This window comes from Rhineura floridana, chromosome 7 (genome assembly GCF_030035675.1).
Source record: "Rhineura floridana isolate rRhiFlo1 chromosome 7, rRhiFlo1.hap2, whole genome shotgun sequence".
Lineage (NCBI taxonomy): Eukaryota > Metazoa > Chordata > Lepidosauria > Squamata > Rhineuridae > Rhineura > Rhineura floridana.
In genome coordinates, this window is record NC_084486.1 from 97754138 (window position 1) to 97774880 (window position 20743).

The following is a 20743-nucleotide window of genomic DNA, read 5'->3' on the forward strand; positions in this document are numbered from 1 at the left end:
GTCACCTGATCCTTGGCGCCTTTGCCCATGTGGTTTGATTTCAAATTGCATGGGAACAGGAAAATGTCTCAACTGACAGACAACTGACAGGGCGGTGCCACCCACCTGCCACAATGGGCCATGGAATTGGGTGGAAAAATTTCCCCACCCCTACTCTACTGTAAGAGCAGCCATCAGCCAGCACCAGCGCTTTTACTACACAGGCAGAGGTCCTTTCACCGCGACTTCATATTTTAAGTTTGGGAGACAACAAAGAACACCCACCACTGCAACAAATCAACATTTTCTTATGGCAGCCTCTCCTCTTGGCTCCTGCCTATCTTCTATCTCCCAATGTTCTTGGAACAGGGAAGAAAGAGTTATTCAGTTAGGGGGATGAAGCTAGTGAACCGGGGGAGAAGGGAATCCTCCCGCTCCCAGATTACTTACAAGGATTAAGCCATTGCCATAAAATGTCACTGATTTTTAGTGAAATCCTTGGATAAACGTGTACACTTTGAATGAACACAAGTACTGAAATGAGATCCATGCTGCACTGTTCTGTAAGTCAAGTGTTTGCCAACTAGAAGAATACATATGACACAATGAAGCTGCAAAGGGAAGAAATATCTTCAATCCACAGAATGCAGCATCTTACCTTTTTCAGTGCTAAATATAGAGATGATTTTGTTCCTGGGCTTTTTCTCTTCTGGAACAGAGGGCAGGGGTTTCAAGCTATGATTCGCACATAATGGATCTTTCCCTCCTGAACTGAAAATAGTGCTGCTCATCCGAACAGGTGGAGCTGGTGGCTTATCTTCGAGTTCTCCGTTGTCAGACATGATACCTAATAGCTAGACAACACACTGCAATCGAACAAAAAAAAAAGTGAGTCAATAGAGATAACAAAAGTAGATTATACCTTGTATACTCTAATTCCCAGTCTCTCACACACATTGTTAATATTCTCTAAAGGGGAAGAGATCTTATTAGGGATGTGCATTAGGTTTAGGTGAATTCCAAACCAAAGCATGCTGCTGCAGACATATTCAAGATTTGTCTGAACCCAAGTGAGATCTCCCGGAGACATTCCAAACCAAAGTAAGGACATCTGAAGCAGCATTGGGCACTTTGGAGACAGACATTGAAAAAAAACATTGCAGATAATGCATCTGTAAAAATTGAAAAATTTCTACCCAAGTTTGCATATAAGAAAAACACCAGGAAGCGGGACAGGGAGACAGAGAGCTCAATTACTGACAGATCTAGCTTCTAAACAGAAGGATTTATTTTATCAGGATTCTCCAGTCACAGTGCTTTGTGGGAGGGACACTGAAGCAATGTATTACCTTGATCTTTGTTAATTATGCTAGTACTGCTTGCTTGGAAAATACTGGATATTCAAATCCTTCTGCCTGTCACATGCCCAACACATCCACCCCTGTCAAATCTGGTTTGCACTTAAATTTGACTTTTGGTGCCAACTGAGCAAAACATAAGCCTCGGCTGTTGTTTTTTTCATTCATCTTAACTCACTAGCCTTCCCACCTACCTTTCTGAAATTTTACAGGTAACTTTCCTAAGGGCACTTTAATAATGCATGTCATTTTCATACTAAAATCACTGCCCACAAAGCCACAAGGAAGGAAGAAAATTCCCTTTGTTCTTCCTCCCCCACAAAACAAATCAACTTTAAACGTCCATAGCACAACATACACATGCCGCATGCTCTCTAGACCTATTTATTTGTAATTTGGCAGTCTTTATTCAATCAGGAGGGGCTACTAGGATAGCAAATGGGGGAGACACAAAGCTTTGCTTTTCTGAATTCAGACTGGAACTAAATTGGGCAGTCCCTGAAGCACTTCAGTCTCAATTGGGCTGTTTTCCTAAAGTGCTGAATCAGGGTCTGAACCAAATCTGAATTTTATAGCATGGTCTGTACCCTCCCCAAGGACACTACTGACATAAATGGAATTTGGGCACTAAATTCCCTGGCAATACAGGTATTTCTCACTGTCCAATGTTACATCTGCAATGCTACCATAATTCTGCAGGACAGCAGGGAGCAGAAACACACTACTTTGTTCATGATATAGCAAAAAAGGGAATAAGACAGTAGATCCTGTGAAACAAATGGAACTGGAGACAGAAACTAGGAAATGGCTTGCAAATTAAGTCTATTTGCTTGCTGATATTTTTCAGTGCTTTTTTTGGGTGGTTGTAACATGATCTCTCCCAACAAGGATAGGTGCCTTGTCATCCAATTAACATAGCTCCTGTTAAATCTTCCTGCTCCTTAGCTTTAAAAACATTCAGCACTGCTAAATAAACAGGCTGAATGCAAAAGTGACTTATTAATATGCTTGTTTCAAACACCCTCAGATGAAGGTGATAGGTAATTTGGAAACTACCTCCAGCATTTTTAACATTATTTTAAAATGTTTAAAATAAAAATTCTGCCTTACTTTCTTGGGATTCATTACTTTGTTAAACTGTCTACATGAAATCACAGAGAGTCAAATAATTACTGATCAAACAAGCAATTTTTATTAGAAAGGTAAATCCTGCAGCCAAAGAGTTACTGGATTAATTCAAATGAATGTATGAAATTCACTACTCTAGCACTAATAGCAGATGCCCCAAACTGGCAGATTTCTCCTTTCAGAGTCTTGATGTAGCAACCCTATGCCCTACAACTACCCCTTGCCTATGGTGTGGGTAAAAAAAATGGTTTTTTGAGGGAGGGGGATAGATTTAGAATCAGATTTAATACAAGTCAGATTTTGACTGTTTTTAAAATTGTAAATGTCTCTCAAATAATAACTAGGCTAATATAAACATGTTAACATTGCAGTTACTCTCTAAAATGAATCAATACCTGCTACCAGATACACTGAACTCCTTCACATGTCACATTAAAACCTAGTTTTTAAACTATGGTTTAATGTGAACAAGTGTGCAATATTGTAATCTGCTAAAATTGCAGGTGCTTTGCTCCTCCCATGTACAGCTATGATCTGGTTTGTTATATTATCTAATTTATTTTCCCTCAAACTAACCATGAGCAATAAGCAAAGAACAAACCCTGACTTCTGCTCTCATTTGGAGAGAAACAAAGCATGAGCCTGGATCCAAATGACATTTCTTGGCAGCACAACAGCGATGGGAGTTAAGCTAAGCGCCCATTATTTCAGAAGCGTACTCACATTAAATCATAGTTTATTTTAACTATAGTTTAATGTGAAACATGAACCAGACCAATGAGTTAAAGGAGATTTTCTATATAAATGAAGAAACAATTTGATCACTTTCAAAATGCAGATTTTACATTCTACTAAACACAGGCATTGCGTCTTCGCCTGATGATATAAACTGTTCTTGTCTACCACTAACTATTAGACCTTACTTCTACCTATCAGTCAAGGGCATTTCATTTTTATTTGCTACTTTATTTTTGTGACAGTAGGGCTGGACCAAGGAAGAAGCAATGCTGGAAAGACAATATTGTCGTGCAGATTCCTTTATTACCATCTTTAACTTCATAAACTGTCATGGTGCTGGTTTTAAGAAAAAACCCATATGGGAATATTTTAAAGACATTCTTTCTACAGCCTTTTTTCTTGTTGATGTAAATCCTATGTCTGGATAATTAGTCAATTGCTTGCTTTGGACAGGATTATACTCCCTCTGAAGAAGCAGGTTCATAGCTTGAAGGTGCTTCTGGATCCATCTCTGTTGATAGAGGCTCAGTGGCTGGGAGTTAATCAGCTTTGGCTGGTAAAACAACTGTGGCCATTTCGGGACCAGGACAGCTTGACCACTGTCATCCATACACTGGTAGCTTCCAGACTGAGTTACTGCAATGTGCTCTGTGGGGCTGCAGCTAGTACAAGATGCAGGAGTGCAGCTGCTCACTGAGGCAATGCTGGTACTAATGTACAAAGCCCTATGCACCATGGGCCCAGGATGCCTAAAAGATTATCCACCCCTTATATAGCCAATTGACCACTGTGTTCTGCAGGAGAGGACCTCCTGCAGGTATCACCTTATCAGGAGGTCCATTCTCTAGGATGCAGGAATTAGGCCTTTAGTGTGGCGGTGCCTTCCCTTTGGAATTCCTTCCCATTAGGCGCTCAACAGCCACTACCTCTGTTACTTTTCCAGCACCTATTGAAGACCTTCTATCAAGAAGCCTTTTAAGTGGACATCTTATCCCAGTCTGCATCTGTATTCAAATTGTTTTTATAAGTGGACTTGTTTAAATGGTGGTATTCTTTTTATATATGGAATTGTTTTTATACTTGTTTTATGGTTACAACTTTTTTATTTGTTTTATAATTGTATATTTTGTTGTTGTAACCCACTCTGGGACCTTGAGGTGCAGGGCAGGTAAGAAATAAAATAAAATCACAATTGAAACCACCCTGATTTAAATCAATCTGTTAATCAATCCACCCTACTTGAGACTCATGCTTCATCCCTCGTCTTTAGGCACTATGCATAGTTTTGCCCCAGTCCTACTGTCTCCTTGGTCCTTCTAGTCAGCCACACAGTTCTGCAACCCCATATTTGCTCAGATTCCTGCTTTTCAGGACATTGCCTCCTTTCCCCATCTTTTCTTTGGGCATGTTGCTCTATAGATTGGGTCTAAAGCTGCACATGGGGGCAACCTACCTTCACTTCTTTCCACAGAAGCTGGACTGTAAACTGTTTCGTTCACTGACTGTTTCATGCAACAACTACTCCTGAAGTCGTCTACTTTGGAAGCTTCACTGCTACAAGCATGTCGTAACATAGAATTTGTTTATTCACTGTCTAATAGAACCAAGACAGAATTATGTGCGGTTCTACTTAGAATAAAGTGCCACTGGGTTCAGTGGAGGGGTGTAAACAGGACTGTAGCCTCAGTCTCTTCAGTGACAAAGCAGCAGTTTAGCCCTCCAGGCTCTGCACTTTAGTAACCCTCCTCCCATCTCTCCTTAACCTGCAAAGAACCAAGATCAAAGGTTACTGGATATGAAGTTCTGAGGTATTTAAAGGCACTTTGGCTCAGGGTAGAAAAGGCATTCCTTTGCTATTGACCCTGGTGAGGATTTACTGAATGATGAGACCTGGTGAGCATCTTCCTTTTTAAAAAAATGCAAACTCATAACAGCTCTTTAGCAAAGGATTTATAGTTAAAAACTCCTTTGTTTCCTTTCCTTTCAAGTGTCTCTTCAGTAGTTTTAAAATGATACACCTTGCAGCTTCCATTAATTGTTAATTACCCCCAAAATCAGAAAGTTAGAACTGTCATCTGATTATAAAGAAATCTAAACTGATTTAATTGTATACATTTTACTAAAAGCAAGAGACATACTTTCTTCCATTTTTTGAAGATGTATGCACAAGTAGTACAGCAGGCATCTTAGAAGAGGCATTATTTCCTACATGAAAGGAAGGGGAATGCTTCTTAAGATTATGCTTGTTATTTGCAGCTTCTATAAGTATTTGCATTTTTTTAAAAAAATCTGTTTCTTGGTTACTTGACAGCAACTCTAATAATTTTTAAAAAATTAACCAAACTAAATTAATTCTTTCGAAATTGCAGCTCTACAGAAAGTACAATTCAGAGAACTTGGAAAGAAACAAATAATTAAAAAACTTAAGCCCACATAACCATACATTTTAATAAGCCATAGGATAAAAACTTGATTCCATAAAGGAAGCTGCGGACCTGAACTTACAAGATCTGAACAGGGTGGTTCACAACAGATGCTATTGGAGGTCGCTGATTCATAGGGTCGCTATAAGTTGTAATCGACTTGAAGGCACTTAACAACAAAGGATAAAAACATTCTAGAGTTTACAGTAAGCACCATCAGAGGGATATTTGCCCAGTTAAAATTGTACAGTTTTGTGCAGAAACAGCCAGCCAGCCACCCACTAGGGTATGCTAATTTAAGAACATAACAGCCTGCTGGATCAGACCAGTGGGCCATCTATCCGGCATCCTGTTCTCACAGTGGCCAACCAGATGGCTATAGGAAGCCCACAAGCATGATCCAAGATCCCCTCCTGTGGTTTCCAGCAACTGGTATTCAGAAGCATACTGTCTCTGACTGTGGAGGTAGGCTGTGGAAGTTACATCAGGGACGACCAAATTCTTTAGCATTGAGAGCCTGATCCTCCTGTAGCCAAGCGGCTCAGCAGCTGGATTCTCTCTCAGCCATCTCACTGTTACTTCAAGGCACCTTGATCAGGAATGGTCCAGCTCCCACCCCACAAAGCAATCCAGCAGGCATCCTCAAAATACAAAACAAGATGTTCCAGAAGACCTCTGTACTGCAGAAGACGCTACATCCTTGTCATGTTGTGCTGGGAGAAACACCAGCTAGCTGAAAGATGCCAACATGGCATTTGGTGTGGCCACTGCACTTCCCAAAGCATTTTAGGGGCTGGCACTGGCCTGGCCAAAGCAAGAGAAATGTTTCCTCGCTGTAGATCACACCCAGTACTAACCAAGGGGAAGAAAGGCAGCAGAACACAACCAGGACCAAGGACTTCAAATCAGCACGTAGAGCCAATATATCAGGGATTTGCACAAGTAAGTTGTGGCCCAACTGGCACTGGGGAAGTCCCAGCTTCTGCTTCTCCCCCACAAAGAGGGGAATTTACAAGGAATTGGGATTCTGAATTTGACTATGCAGTTCCTAATGGAGTGCAAAATCTCTTCTCACCAGTTAGGTACCCCAAAAATTTAAGTATAGTAGACTCTTGACAGCCAGACTAAGTCAACTAGGCCAGATGTTGCTTATAAACCATCCCTAAATCTATATAGGGAAGAAAGGGCCTGCTCAGTCCTGATCATCTGGATACGAATATGGACGCATCTCCATCTCGTTGTCAAGAATTTGCTTCTTACTTTGCGAACAAGGTCGATCAGATCCGTTCCGACTTGGAGGCCAATTTTGATGCAGTCTCTAAGGATGTACCTCGGGCTTCTGTCTGTCCTATTAAGATGGATTCCTTTCAACTTGTTCAATATGCAGATATAGAGAAATTACTAGGAGAGATGAGACCTACCACTTGCCCACTTGACCCTTGTCCATCGTGGCTTGTAAAACAAGCGAGAGGGACTTTGGCTACTTGGGTCTGCGGAATAGTTAATGCCTCCTTGCAACAGGGCTTCTTCCCAAGTTGCCTTAAAGAGGCATGTGTAAGTCCTTTATTGAAAAAACCCTCCCTAGACCCTTTATGTTTGAACAATTATCGGCCAGTCTCCAATCTGCCATTTCTGGGTAAAATAGTGGAGCGTGTGGTGGCTACTCAACTCCAACGGTTTCTAATCGAAACGGACTACCTTGATCCATTCCAATCTGGTTTCAGGCCTGGCCACGGGACTGAAACGGCTTTGGTCGCCTTGGTTGATGACCTTCGGAGAGAACTAGACAGGGGGAGTGTGTCCCTGTTGGTTCTCTTGGATCTTTCTGCATCCTTTGATACCATCAACCATGGTATCCTTCTGGACCGTCTATCCAGATTAGGACTGGAGGGTACTGTTTTGTGCTGGCTTCGCTCCTTCCTGGAGGACCGGTTCCAGAGAGTAAGACTAGGAGATTCTTGTTCACCCCCTTGGCCTTTGACCTGTGGGGTTCCACAGGGTTCTGTCCTATCTCCACTGTTATTTAATATCTATGTAAAGCCGCTGGGTGATGTCATCCGGGGATATGGAGTTCGTTATCACCAATATGCTGATGACACTCAGCTTTATTTCTCCTTCCCGCCTGATGCCAAGGAAGCCGTCCTTCCCCTGAACCAATGTCTGTCTGCAGTGATGGATTGGATGAAGGCAAACAAGTTGAAATTAAATCCAGATAAGACAGAAATGCTCTACGTCAATCGTGGGACTAATCTGGCAGTGGGGAATTTACCTATGTTGGATGGGGTTACACTCCCCCTGAAGACTCAGGTTCGCAGCTTGGGGGTGCTCCTGGACTCTGCCTTGAATCTGGAAGCCCAGGTCTCAGCGGTCTCCAGAAGCGCCTTCGCCCAGCTAAGCCTGGTCCGCCAGCTGTGTCCGTTTCTGGAGACGCCTGAATTGACTAAGGTGGCACACGCCCTGGTTACATCCCAGATGGACTACTGCAACGCACTCTACGTTGGGCTGCCCCTTTAGACTGTTTGGAAGCTAAAATTGGTTCAACGTGCTACAGCTAGGTTGTTGACCGGGGCTAGTTTTCGTGTTCACACGACTCCCGTTACAGCAACTTAATTGGTTGCCGATTTGCTTCCAGACCCAATTCAAGGTGCTGGTGATGTCCTTTAAAGCCCTTCATGGCTTGGGCCCTGTCTATCTGTCCGATCGATTGTCTGTTTACGAAACCCCCCGTCCCTTGAGATCCGCTAATGATTTTCTTCTTACAATTCCACCAGTTTCACTAGTTCGTCTTTCAGGGACTAGAGATAGAGCATTCTCAGCTGTTGCTCCTAGACTCTGGAACTCGTTACCTGTGGACATACGTTCTGCCTCTTCGCTTTTGTCATTTCACCGCCTGGTTAAAACGTTTTTATTCCGGATTGCATTTAATTTAAATGAATAATTAGAGTTTTTAAGTATTGGATTGGGCTTACTGTGACCTCTAAATATAGAGATTGCAATAAATAATAATAATAAAATTCAAATTGAGATTCAAATCAAAGATGGGCTTCACTTTTTAATTATATGTTTCTTAGCTTCCTTTGCATAGCTAAAGGCAGCTTACACATTTAAAAGTCAAATACAATAAATTACAACAAAAACAAAGAAAAGAGTTGGAAAATATCCAACAGACTAAAGTTCATTTCACAGCCTTGGGGCAATTAACATAAAGGCCTGATTCTAAACAGTTCTCACTTCATCCATTTATGGAACATAAAGCAGAGCCTGACTGGATAACCCATGGCATGATGACCCTATAGCCCTCCAGGTGTTCTCAAAAACTCTCAAGAGTCCCAGCCATAACAGCCCATTGTCAGGAAGCTGTCATTCAATAACATCTGTAGGGCCACAGCTTCAACATTCCAGGGATAACAAAAGCTTGCACAGGGTCTAATACATGGACATCTCAAAGACATGTGGGACTCAGGCAGTAATGGACTAAGCAACAGCACCTTGAATTGAGCTGAGAAGCATACCAGCAGCCAGTGCAATTGAGATAATAGTGGGTAAATATGTCCGTACATTCCACAATCTGTTATAAATTGTACAGCAGGATTTTGCAATAGCTGGAGCTTCCAAGTGGTCTTCAAGGCACCACCCAGGGGTGTGGAGTCGGTATGCCAAACCTTTGACTCCGACTCCGACCATTTTTCTACTGTCCGACTCCGACTCCTTCATAAATGGCAAATGTATATTAGCTAGTAACAACAAATTTACTGTAGTAAAATGGTAGCACAAGGGATTTCATCACCACCACGTGAATCCAGAGCTTGGAAAAGTTAACTTTTTTAAACTACAACTCCCATCAGCCCCAGGGATTGGGCTTGTGGGAGTTGTAGTTCAAAAAAGTTAACTTTTCCAAGCTCTGGATTCACGTGGTGGTGATGAAATGCCTTGTGCTACCATTTTACTACAGTAAATGTGTTGTTACTAGCTAATATACATTTGCCATTTATGAAGGAGTCGGAGTCGGTACATTTCTACCAACTCTGACTCCACCCAAAATTGCTCCTGACTCCGACTCCACAGCCCTGGCACCACCACATAAAAGTCATTATATAGTAGTCAAGTCTTGCGGTTACAAAAGTTCACATCAGTATTGCAAGGTCTTCCCTATCTAAGAAAGGGCAAGGGCTGTACAACATATATAAAAAATGCAAAATGTTAAGCCTTATTGAAGCTGCTTTGCTTTGGTTTCTCTCATAATTTCTGATCTGCAAGAAGGGGCTTCCAAATCCACTTTGAATTTTCTTGGACATAGGAATTCAATGGCTTAAGCAAGATATGGGAGTCCTCTGGTGCCATAGTTTTCAAACTCTTATGAACTGATGAAGCTATCTTATTCTTAGTCGTATCATCAGACTATGTAATCCATTGCTGTCCACTTAAACTGGTCTATGTCCTTCAAGCAGAGATGCCAGGGATTGAATTTAAATTTTCCACAGGCTAAATCACTGCAGGTACTGCATGGGAACATATACCAATGCCTCTCCCGTTCTAGTGAACTCTGGGGTTCCTTGGAAGCTTATGTGGGGTTCATCCATGAGGAAATCAGTAACACATTATATTTGCTAGATAGTGCTGGAGGACATTCCTCAGTAGGGATGACTCCTCCTACTGGTCGTGACAGGCAGGGTCTCTAAGCTTCTTAGTAGCCTCTCCTGTGGGAGGAGTCGTCCCTCTCTCCAGACCGGCCCTGCCTGCGGTCAGTGAAGGTCTGGAGTTAATCTCTCTTCTCTTTAGAGCTTCTTTCTTTCGTTTTCTGCTTCCAGCTCTTAGTATTTTTCTTATGCTAATCTTCTCCTCTCCTTACGTTTCTTCTATTTCCTGCCTGTTTCCTTCCCCTCCCCTACCTTCACTCCGTGGGGGCTCGGGTTTGTGAGGCTCGACTGAACCCGGCTGGGTTCACAGGCGTCGGAAAGGAGACTGAAGAAATACGGAGCGCGGCTAGCTGCAGCGTACCAGCAGAGCAGCAGCCGCACAGACGGGGGTCTGTCGCCTCACTCCGCGGAACAGCGTTTCTGCAACCCTCACGTTCAGCGGGATCGCGGCTCCTGGCTCCCCCCCTTCGCCAAAGGCTTGCCTCATTGCAGGAGAACGTCCCAGCAGGGGGTTGAGCGGCGCCCGCTAACGCGGCTCGCCTGTAAAGTGATTCCCGCGCTTTTCTCTCAGCGTCGGAGTCAAGGCCGCCATATTATGGCCTCACCCGCCTCCTCTCTGCCTTCCCGCCAAGAGCTCCGCCACGTGGGAGAGGCAAGGGACCTAGAGGACTCACAGCAATCAGTCTTCTCTCCGTCCCAGAGCATAGACAGCGGGGGGATGAATCTCCTAGATGAAGGTATGGATGTTTTTCCCCCCCACTCGCAGTTTCCCAAATTTATGACCTGGGTTAAAGAGCTCATTGCTTCTGAAGTCAGTGGCTCTATCTCACACGCACGTAAAAGTAAGAAGCGCAAACATTCCAGGAAGCGCTCCCACAGGGGAAAGCGGAGGCACTTATCCTCCTCCACAGGTTACAGCAGGGAGGACAGGCATGGCAGCTCACCTTTAAGAGACAGCCACTCCAGGTCCTCTTCCCTTTCTAATCAAGACATGAGGCGGGGGAGCTCACCCTCACCCTCCTACATTTTACACAGTGAGCCAGCTAAGGCTGCACCCAGGGGTGACAAGGAGCACCCGGGTCATAGCGCGTTGGGGGGGTAGTAAGGCGTTCCTCCCCACAGACTCATGCAGGTCCTTCATCCTCAATGGTTCGGGATCGGCAGGCACAGGCACAGTTGCCCAGGCAGGCTCCTGTGCCACAGGTGGTACTATCAGCTTCTGAAGAACTACTTGAGCAGGATAGGGAAGAGGGGGAGCTTTCGGGTGAGGAAATAGAAGTCACCCAGATGCAACCCAGACTCTTTGCTCCAGAGGTTTTTCAGCCGCTCCTTTCCAAGGCCCGCAGAGTGCTACAACTGCCAGAGGCTGAGGAGGGAGGCGATGCACCCATTCAGTCAGCCTCAGCAGGTGCAAAGAAGGCTTTCCCCTATATGGACACTAAGCAGGTTTCAGTTCCCTTTCCCCAGGCGTTTGATGACGTGTGGGATGCTGAATGGTCATCCCCATGCAAACCAAAGCCATCTGCCAAGTGGGCAAAGGAACATTACGTCTTTGCCAACAGGATCATGGCAAGACTGCGTTTTCCCACAGTGGACCCACCTATTGCTGCCCTTGCTAGCTCTGCAGTGATCCCTACAGAAGGGGAGGGGGGGCCTAAGGACCAGTGCGACAAGCGAGTCGAAGGGGCTCTTTGCAGGAGCTTTGAGGCGGATGCAGTCGGATTCAGGGCCGCAGCCACTTCCTCAGTTTTCTCTAGAGCGGTTTTTATGTGGGCCGAAGAGTTAGGGGCACGGGACGATGTTCCAAAATTTGTGAAGGATGGGTTAAAGAAAATGGCATACGCCTCGGCCCTGTCAGCCAACGCATCCATGGATGCCCTACAGTCTACAGCGCGCTCTATGGCTGCCTCCACTGTGGCAAGGCGTAACATTTGGCTCAGACAGTGGGCTGTGGACTCAGGGTCACAGACCCGCCTCACTGCCCTACCTTTCTCAGGTTCTAAGCTATTCGGGGAGCCTCTCGAGGCCCACCTGGTAGAAGCTAGGGACAAGAAGAAAGCACTCCCTATGGCCAGAAGAGAGGAACGGAAGGGCAGGCAGAACCAGTTTTTTCGTTCCTCAAAACAGCCCTCTAGATTGCACAGTCAGCCTTCCAACAGGTTTCGCTGGGGCAGACAAGACAAAGGGGGTGGACACGTTTCCTCCATTAAACCGGGAGGCGCCCCATTCTCCTCAGGGAGGAACCAGAAAGGGGTCCAAAAGGGCTCCTCCTCCTGACTGGTGGTCCCCAGCGGCCTCTCGCGGAGTGGGAGCCAGGCTTCTAGTGTTCGCCCCCCGCTGGAGAGGCATCACTTCAGACAAATGGGTGCTGGACACGGTGTCCATGGGATATGCCATAGAGTTCCTTTGCATTCCACACGACAAATTTTGACCCACCCCAAGGTCTCGAAGGCCGGAGAAGCACCTGCGCCATCTGGAAGCTATTCAGCATCTGCTGAACATCCGGGCAATAGAGCCAGTAGTTCCCTCAGAGAGGAAGTCAGGGGTTTATTCAATTTTTTTCTTAGTCGACAAAAAGAATGGCGACACGAGGGCTATTTTGGATCTCAAATGGATCAACAGGTGGGTAGCCAAAAAACACTTCAAAATGGAAACCCTTCACTCCATAACTGCAGCCCTAAGAAAAGGGGATTGGCTGACCTCTGTGGACCTCTCCGAGGCGTATCTACACATTCCAATTTGCAGACAACACAGGCGCTTTCTCCGGTTTTCATACGACAACAGACACTTCCAGTACAGGGCCTTACCGTTCGGCCTATCCTCAGCACCAAGAGTTTTCACCAAGGTCCTGGTGGTACACCTCAGAACAATGGGGATATGCGTGCATCCCTATTTGGACGACATCTTGGTGAGAGCGCCATCCTGGGACCAGTCACACACAGGAACCCATCTCACTGTATCATGGCTCCAATGGCTGGGCTTCATAGTGAACTTGGAAAAGAGCATGCTGACCCCATCCCAAACTATTCCGCACTTGGGGGTGATCCTGGACATGCAACTTTTCCGCATGAGGCTCACCGACGAAAGGGCCTTGAGACTTCAGCTGTTGCTTCAGGAAGCAGTTGCTGCACCAGCATCGGACCTGATGAGGCTAGCTCAGCTCTTGGGGTCCATGGTGTCGGCATACGACCTAATTCAGTGGGCCCAATTCCACTCAAGAACATTACAACAGACCCTTATGCCCTACCAGGAGGCAATTCTCCTACGACACAGACGCTCGGTCTCCGTGCCTCCAACAGTACGGACAGAGCTCCGGTGGTGGCTGGAACCTCAGAGGTTGGCCCATGGAGTCAGCCTGGAAGAACCCCCACGCTTAATCATGACCTCAGATGCGAGCTTATACGGATGGGGGGCTCACCTGGACCACAATGTAGCCCAGGGGACATGGTCTGCAATGGAGGCGGAGCTCAATATAAATATACTGGAGTTGCGGGCCATCAGATTGGGTCTACAAGCCTTCGCCCCAGAGATCAGGAGGAAGCATCTCCTCATACGCACCGACAACTCATCGGCGAAATCTTATGTCAACAGACAAGGGAGCCCGAGATCGAAGGGCCTAATGCTCGGGGCGGAGAGGCATCTTGTCTCCCTGAAGGCCGAGCACCTGGCGGGCACAAACAACTTTGTAGCCGACTGGCTCAGCAGGACAGCTATCAAGGAGGCAGAATGGCAACTGAACCCGGAAGTTTTCCAACAGGTGGTGCGCAGGTGGGGAGAACCAGTGGTGGATCTCTTTGCCACACCCGCAAACACACACCTGGACAGGTTCTTCACAAGACATCCGTGTCACCAGGCTCAGGGCACAAACGCTCTAGTCACACTGTGGCCTCAAGGCCTCCTTTACGCTTTTCCTCCGTTTGGGCTGATACAACGCACGATCCAGCGGGTTCGGGCATTGAGGGCGGAAATTATTATAGTGACGCCCTATTGGCCTCGACGTCCATGGTTTCCAGACCTGCTGAACATGTCAGTCGAGACACCCTGGCAGGTACCCTCTCAAACGGATCTTCTGACTCAGGGACCAGTCTGCCATCCTCGACCAGAACTGTTCCGGTTAACAGCTTGGAGGCTGAGCGGTTGTGGTTGAGCGATAAGGGCTTTAAGGGGAAAGTGCTTGACACGCTACTGGCCTCGCGTAGACAGTCCACGAACCGGGTTTATTCGTCCACGTGGAAGGTTTTCCTGTCCTGGTGCTCTGCAAATACAGTGGAACCTTGGTCTCGAGACGTCAGGGGTCCCCTTGGGTTCCTCCAGTCGGGCCTAGATAAGGGTTTGAGCGCAGCCACAATCAAGAGACAAGCTGCAGCTCTTAGTAGCATTTTGTTAAGCCGGGGGGGGGGCGCTTTCCTCCAACCCATTCCTTAAACGCTTTTTAAGAGGGGTGACGCTGGTTTCCCCACCAATGATTCACAGGTTTCCAAACTGGAACCTTACCTGGGTACTGATGGCGCTGACGGGACCGCCATTTGAACCGATGGCTACCTGCCCCCTGAACCTCTTGACGCTTAAAACGGTTTTTCTGGTTTCCATCACATCGGCACGTAGAGTTTCCGAGTTGGGGGCATTATCCTCGGACCCTCAAGTGTGCGTGTTTCACCAGAACAAGGTAGTCCTCCGCCCAGACCCGGCATTTCTGCCTAAAATCAATTCCGTTTTCCATAGGTCGCAGGAAGTGGTTCTCCCTTCATTCTGCCCTGCTCCCTCCTGTACCCAGGAACGTAGGTGGCACTCACTCGATGTGAGGAGGGCCCTTCATTTCTACTTGGATCGTACCTTAGAATTCAGGAGGTCTGAGGCCCTTTTTGTGGCCTTCTCTGGGAAATCAAAGGGGTGTAAGGTGACAACCTACTCTATCTCACGCTGGCTCAGAGCGGCTATAGCACGTGCATATGAAGCTCTGGGTAAGGAACCTCCATTGGGTACCACGGCACACTCAAATAGGGGGGCAGCGGCTTCAGCAGCGTTTAAGGGAGGATTCCCCATAATGGATGTCTGTAGGGCGGCTACATGGGCTTCCCCACACACTTTTATCAGACACTATAAAATAGACTCATTCTCATCAGCCGATGCTGCATTTGGCAGGAAGGTGCTCCAGAAGGTGTTGCCTTCTAGCTAGAGGAATCCCACCCACAGTCCTGGTACACTGCTCTGTCATATCCCTACTGAGGAATGTCCTCCAGCACTATCTAGCAAAAATGGAAATTTTACTCACCGTGAATTTCTATTTGTAGATAGTGATGGAGGACATTCCACCCACCTCTTATTCCTCTGCTTCACCTTCTGGAGTGGAGGGGGGAGTGCGGGGACTTAGGGCTTCTGCCAGCGCCTTACATTTGCACACGTTGTTTAGTATTGTGTGTTTCCCTTCATGTGTGACCTGTCTTCCAGCACGTTGGTTCCGTGTTGGTCTGTCGCATTTCTTCAGCTTCTCCTGGTATAGGCTTCCACTCTAGGGACATCTGGGAAGATGTGGATATGGGGCCTGAGGAGGGCTCCTGGCTCTGTCAGTTCGGTCTGGAGAGAGGGACGACTCCTCCCACAGGAGAGGCTACAAAGAAGCTTAGAGACCCTGCCTGTCACGACCAGTAGGAGGAGTCATCCCTACTGAGGAATGTCCTCCAGCACTATCTACAAATAGAAATTCACGGTGAGTAAAATTTCCATTTTCCCTGAAAGATTGCTTGCCTACCACAAGCAATACAGGTTTTCCAGAAAAACACTGAAAATAGGATCTGATTTAACATGTTCGGGGGGGGGGGTTTACAGTATGTTAAAATTAAGTGTTCTATAAATATCTCAACAGGCTTTCCAAATAGCCAAAGGAAGCTGAAATGAAATATTGATTAGGAGGGAAATCAATTAAGTGCACTTAAAATGGTTTAAATGTTATAGTCAAGTTCAAAGCCTTACTTGGAAATTATTTTCTCAGCTCCACATCAGTCCCTCCCCAGTTGCTTCCCCCCTCCATGTTTAGACACACCTAAAAAAACACAAATTCCATGATAACTAGTCTCATCCTTACACTGATTAAAATGTAAATGTATTGCCTTCAAGTCGATTCCGACTTTTGGCGACCCTATGAATAGGGTTTTCATGAGGCTGAGAGGCAGTGACTGGCCCATGGTCACCCAGTGAGCTTCATGGCTGTGTGGGGATTCAAATCTCAGTCTCCCAGTCCAACACCTTAACCATTACACCACACCGACTCTCTTACACTGATTACTGCTGCTCTAAACAACAGATCCAAGGACTAGCAAGGTCATCATGAAAGGACTGCTTACAGTCCCATGCCACGTTCAGCGTCTTCAGATGGTTGTACACACCCCTTGAAAAATTAGTTGTGCAGTTTGTGTTTGGGGTGCTCCCGAATGAAGCTTTGCTTCTGAAGGGTGCAGCGGCTGCTCTGCCCAGGGCTGCCTTTGCCCAACTTATGGTGTTTCATCAACTAACTTTGCATTTCTGCTGATCATTACAAGAGCCCTGTAACTAAAAATAATGTCTTGAGTTCTGTTTTTTCCTCCTTCCCCTCAATCCCTTTTCCCTTTGTGTCTTTTAGACTACAAGCCTGATGACAAGGACTAACTTTCACTTATATTTGTAAACTGCTCTTTTTTTTGTGCTGAAGGGTGGGATTAAAATGTGGGATGAAAATTGGCTTCCCATTGGCATTTGGCCACTGTGAGTACAGGATTTATTGTGTTTAACAAAATTTATATACCTGAATGTAAAGGCCTCTAAGTGGTTTACACAAAACATTAAAATGATCAATAAAACAGTTGAAAACAAGTAATTAAAAACATATTTAAAACAATTAAAACACATACTAACAAAAAGGATTAGTGTCTGGAAAGGCTTGCCTAAATAGACAAGTTTTAAGCAGGAGCTGAAAGGAATACAGTAAAGGTGCCTGCCTCATGTCAACAGGCAGGACTTCCAAAGAGTAGGTGCTGCACACTAAAAGAAAGATTTCTTACAAATGCAGAACAAGTATTATGTGGCACCTGTAGCAATGCCTGTTTTGCAGAGTGAAGTGTTCAGGTCAGCACATATGGGGTAAGGCGGTCTCGCAAGATGCTGGACTAGATGGGCCTTTGCTAGCATGGTTCTTCTTATGTACCGTATATTCCGGCGTATAAGACGACTTTTTAACCCTGGAAAATCTTCTCCAAAGTCGGGGGTCGTCTTATACGCCGGGTGTCGTCTTATTAGGGTTGCCATATTGCCTGGATAGCCGGGTTTTACCCGGATTCTAAGCATGCCACCCGGCGCCCGGCTAGCCCCTTAGGTGGCCCGGATTCTCAGCTTTCATTTAAAAAAAAAATTAAGTTTCTAGGTGGTGCGGTTTTTGAGATATATATAAAAACGTCAGGCACCCCCCCCAGTTAAATCTTTTTTTAAACTACTGTATAGCACTTCGTAGCTTTAACCCCGCCCGTTCAGGATTTCAGCCAATCAGTGAAGTGTTTGTTTGGTGGCAGTGTCTGCAATTGCGAGGCCAGAAAATGGTGGTTTCCCCTCCTGTTTATCTGAAAATCTCATAAATTGGGTAGGTATGTACATTTCAGTTTTTCCCCCTGTTGTGTGTAGGAGTCAGATCCTGGGCAGTGTTTTGAAAACCTTCCCAATAGTTGCTTTTGGGGGTAAAAACAGTGCTAATCCCATATGTCCAGAGTAAATCCTATTGAATTCAGTAGGAATTACTTTTGAGTAGACATGATTATGAATGTGCTGAAAATCAATGGGACTTTGGAGTGAATGTAAAAAAGAATTGTGTTTGTGTTCTCTTTCTGCCCCCCCCCCCAGTCCTATTTTAAAGCAAGTAGGAAGGGCTTACTTAGGTATTGCAGTTTTTATTCTGTAGGAAACTAATACTGATTTTTAAAAAACTAATACTGATTTTTCTGCAATGACCAATTGGTTTGACAATAAACTATTATATGGGCTGTATGTATTTATACATCTTCAGTGTGTGCGTGTGTGTATGGAGTCTTTCCAACACCCCTGTGAGGTAGGGTTGGAAACCAAGGCAGCTCACAACAAGAAATAAAGCCATTTAAAATCCAATAACCATAAAAACAAGTATAAACAGTTGCAAAACAGTGTAAAGTGGCATGATTCGGAATTTTGGGTTGTGTGAATGAAGTTGCTTATCACTTGAGGTTGCATTTCTGTCCCTGTTTGAGTAAGCCCCATTGAATACGCTGGGACTTGCTTCTGAATAAATAAATTTAGGATTGCACTATAAATATCTTTACAGTTTGTGTAAATAATAAATATATTTGATAGTTATGCTTATATAAATATTTCTTCATTTATCATATTTTTGGTTTTTGGTTAGGAATCCTGACTGGTTGTGAGATGCTTAGTTTTTTGCCTTATAGGAATCTTGTTGTGGTTGGTATGGTATTACATTTAGGAAAGTGTTACTGCCTTCTGTATTTTTTTTTCCTATTTGCATTTCACTTATCTTTAACCTCACTCCGTTACAGCTGTAGAAGCAACAGCAGCATATGCAAGATAATTAACTCCCATTAGTGATAAGAACAAGAATTTATAATTATTATTTCAATTAAAACAAGAGGCTTATCAATACTTTGAAGAGGACCAGATATTTATTTTCTTTCTGAGCCCAGGACTGGGTCTTTCATGATGCCCGGTGTGTGTGTGGGGGGGGGGGGGAGCAGGAGAGTAGTCGATAAGACAGACATCCTGGCATTGATAATCGAATTAGCAAGGTATGTGTGGGGTTGTTGTACACTTCCAGGCTCAGTTTCATTTTGAGTATGGAGATGGAACCTGTGTAGATGTGGTTATTAAAGGGAGAAGAAATTTTGAGTTAAGCGAAGCTCTGCTTTTATAAAACCTAAGAAACATACAGTACTTTGAATGTCTGAGTGCCTGCACCAGTGGAATACTGGAGGAACTTGTAAAACTTGCTGCAACAGTATTTAGAACTGAGCATGTGGTGTGAAAGACTCCTTTTCCTAACATTTTGGCTTGTTTTTCTCTGATTGTGTATTTTTATTGTTTTTACTATATTTGTAAGCTGTGCTGAGCTCTGTTTTTAACAGCAAAAGGGCAGGATATAAATTCTCTTAATCAATCAATAAATACTCCATAGTGTTGGAAACTAGAGTCTAGGCATTTAATGTTGCTTTTAAAAAAAAGATTTCTCACATCTTTCCCCAGTTTTTGGTGGTAATTCCTAGGCACAAAAACAAAACAACTGGACAATCCAAATATTAATATTTATAAGTTTATAAGTGACAGTTTTCCTGCTAAGTACCTGCATGTCATAAGCAGGGGTAGTCTTATACGGCGAGTATATCCCAAACTCTATATTTTAACTGGAAAAGTTGGGGGTCGTCTTATGCGCCGGAATATACGGTACTTAAAAATGATTTAAATCAATAAAATACATACATTCCTAGAGATGTCAGGTCTTGCTACAATTCCACATGCTTTAGTTACATTAAGGTTGAATCACTACATGAGGTTGCTTTGGAATATGTTTGGAAACCTCAGCTAGTGCAAAACCCAGCAGGAAAAGGTTTGACTAGACATGGGGGTTTGGAAGTATGCAACTCTGTTATTGTACCAACTTCATAATCTCCTAAACCATTTCTAAGCCAATTAGAAAGGTTGGTTATTAACTATAAAGCCCTACATAGCATAAGATCAAGATCCTTAAGGAACTATCACCTCCTGCATGGTCCTGCCAAATCACTCAGGTCATCGGATGAGGCCCTGCTCCATGGATTGTTGCCATCAGAGCTGCTGTTGGTAGGAATATGGGAGAGCGCCTTTTCCACTGTAGCACCAGAAGATCCAACTGGCCCATTTCTAATGATGTTCAAACATCAAGTGAAAATTTTACTGTTCTGGCAGGCCTGCAGCCCAACCAGTTCAACTATTATCTGCTGGCTTTTTAAAAAAAGTTACTTTTATCTGCTATTCTTGTTTGGTGATGGCTGTTGCTTTTAAAATAGTTCAACTATTTTTAAAACGTTGTTAATTTTAGCAGATTAAGTCAACTTCGAGTCTAGGTGGGGTTAAATTTTAAATACATAAATACTGCAGCCACTTGCTTAAAAATCAAACAAGACTGCCAGACTCTGTATATGTTTGAATGGGAGAATTGTTACCCCACTAAGCACAGGAAAACCTTCTCCTTTAAGGATACATGAAGATCCAAAAAGCATCGTTCAGTGGGAAAGCCCCAGGAATTGTTTATATCCCTGCAGAGCTTATAAAAGAAACCAACTTTGGTGGGTACAATTGATGGCTGCCCTTTTTACAACAATAAACAGCTCAGATAGGATCCCTGCTACCTGAAGAGAGGAATAGTAGTGCCTATTTTTAAAAAGGGTAAAGCCAATGAACTAGGAAACTACAGACCTATCAGCCTGCTATCAATTGT

At 44.6% G+C, this 20743-nt stretch overlaps 1 protein-coding gene across 3 annotated transcripts in view; it reads right to left on the reverse strand.

The window, feature by feature from the left end:
* PAK2 (p21 (RAC1) activated kinase 2) overlaps nucleotides 1–20743 on the reverse strand; it is a 78221-nt gene that overhangs the window by 25099 nt on the left and 32379 nt on the right. For 2 of the 3 annotated variants that reach the window (XM_061636605.1, XM_061636606.1), the window contains exon 2: nucleotides 638–845. In XM_061636605.1, coding sequence (XP_061492589.1) covers nucleotides 638–821 — 184 coding nt within the window. In that variant the 5' untranslated portion in view covers nucleotides 822–845. Of the gene's footprint in view, nucleotides 1–637; nucleotides 846–4656; nucleotides 4741–20743 lie in introns of those variants that run through there. The other variant, XM_061636607.1, reaches the window with a different exon arrangement.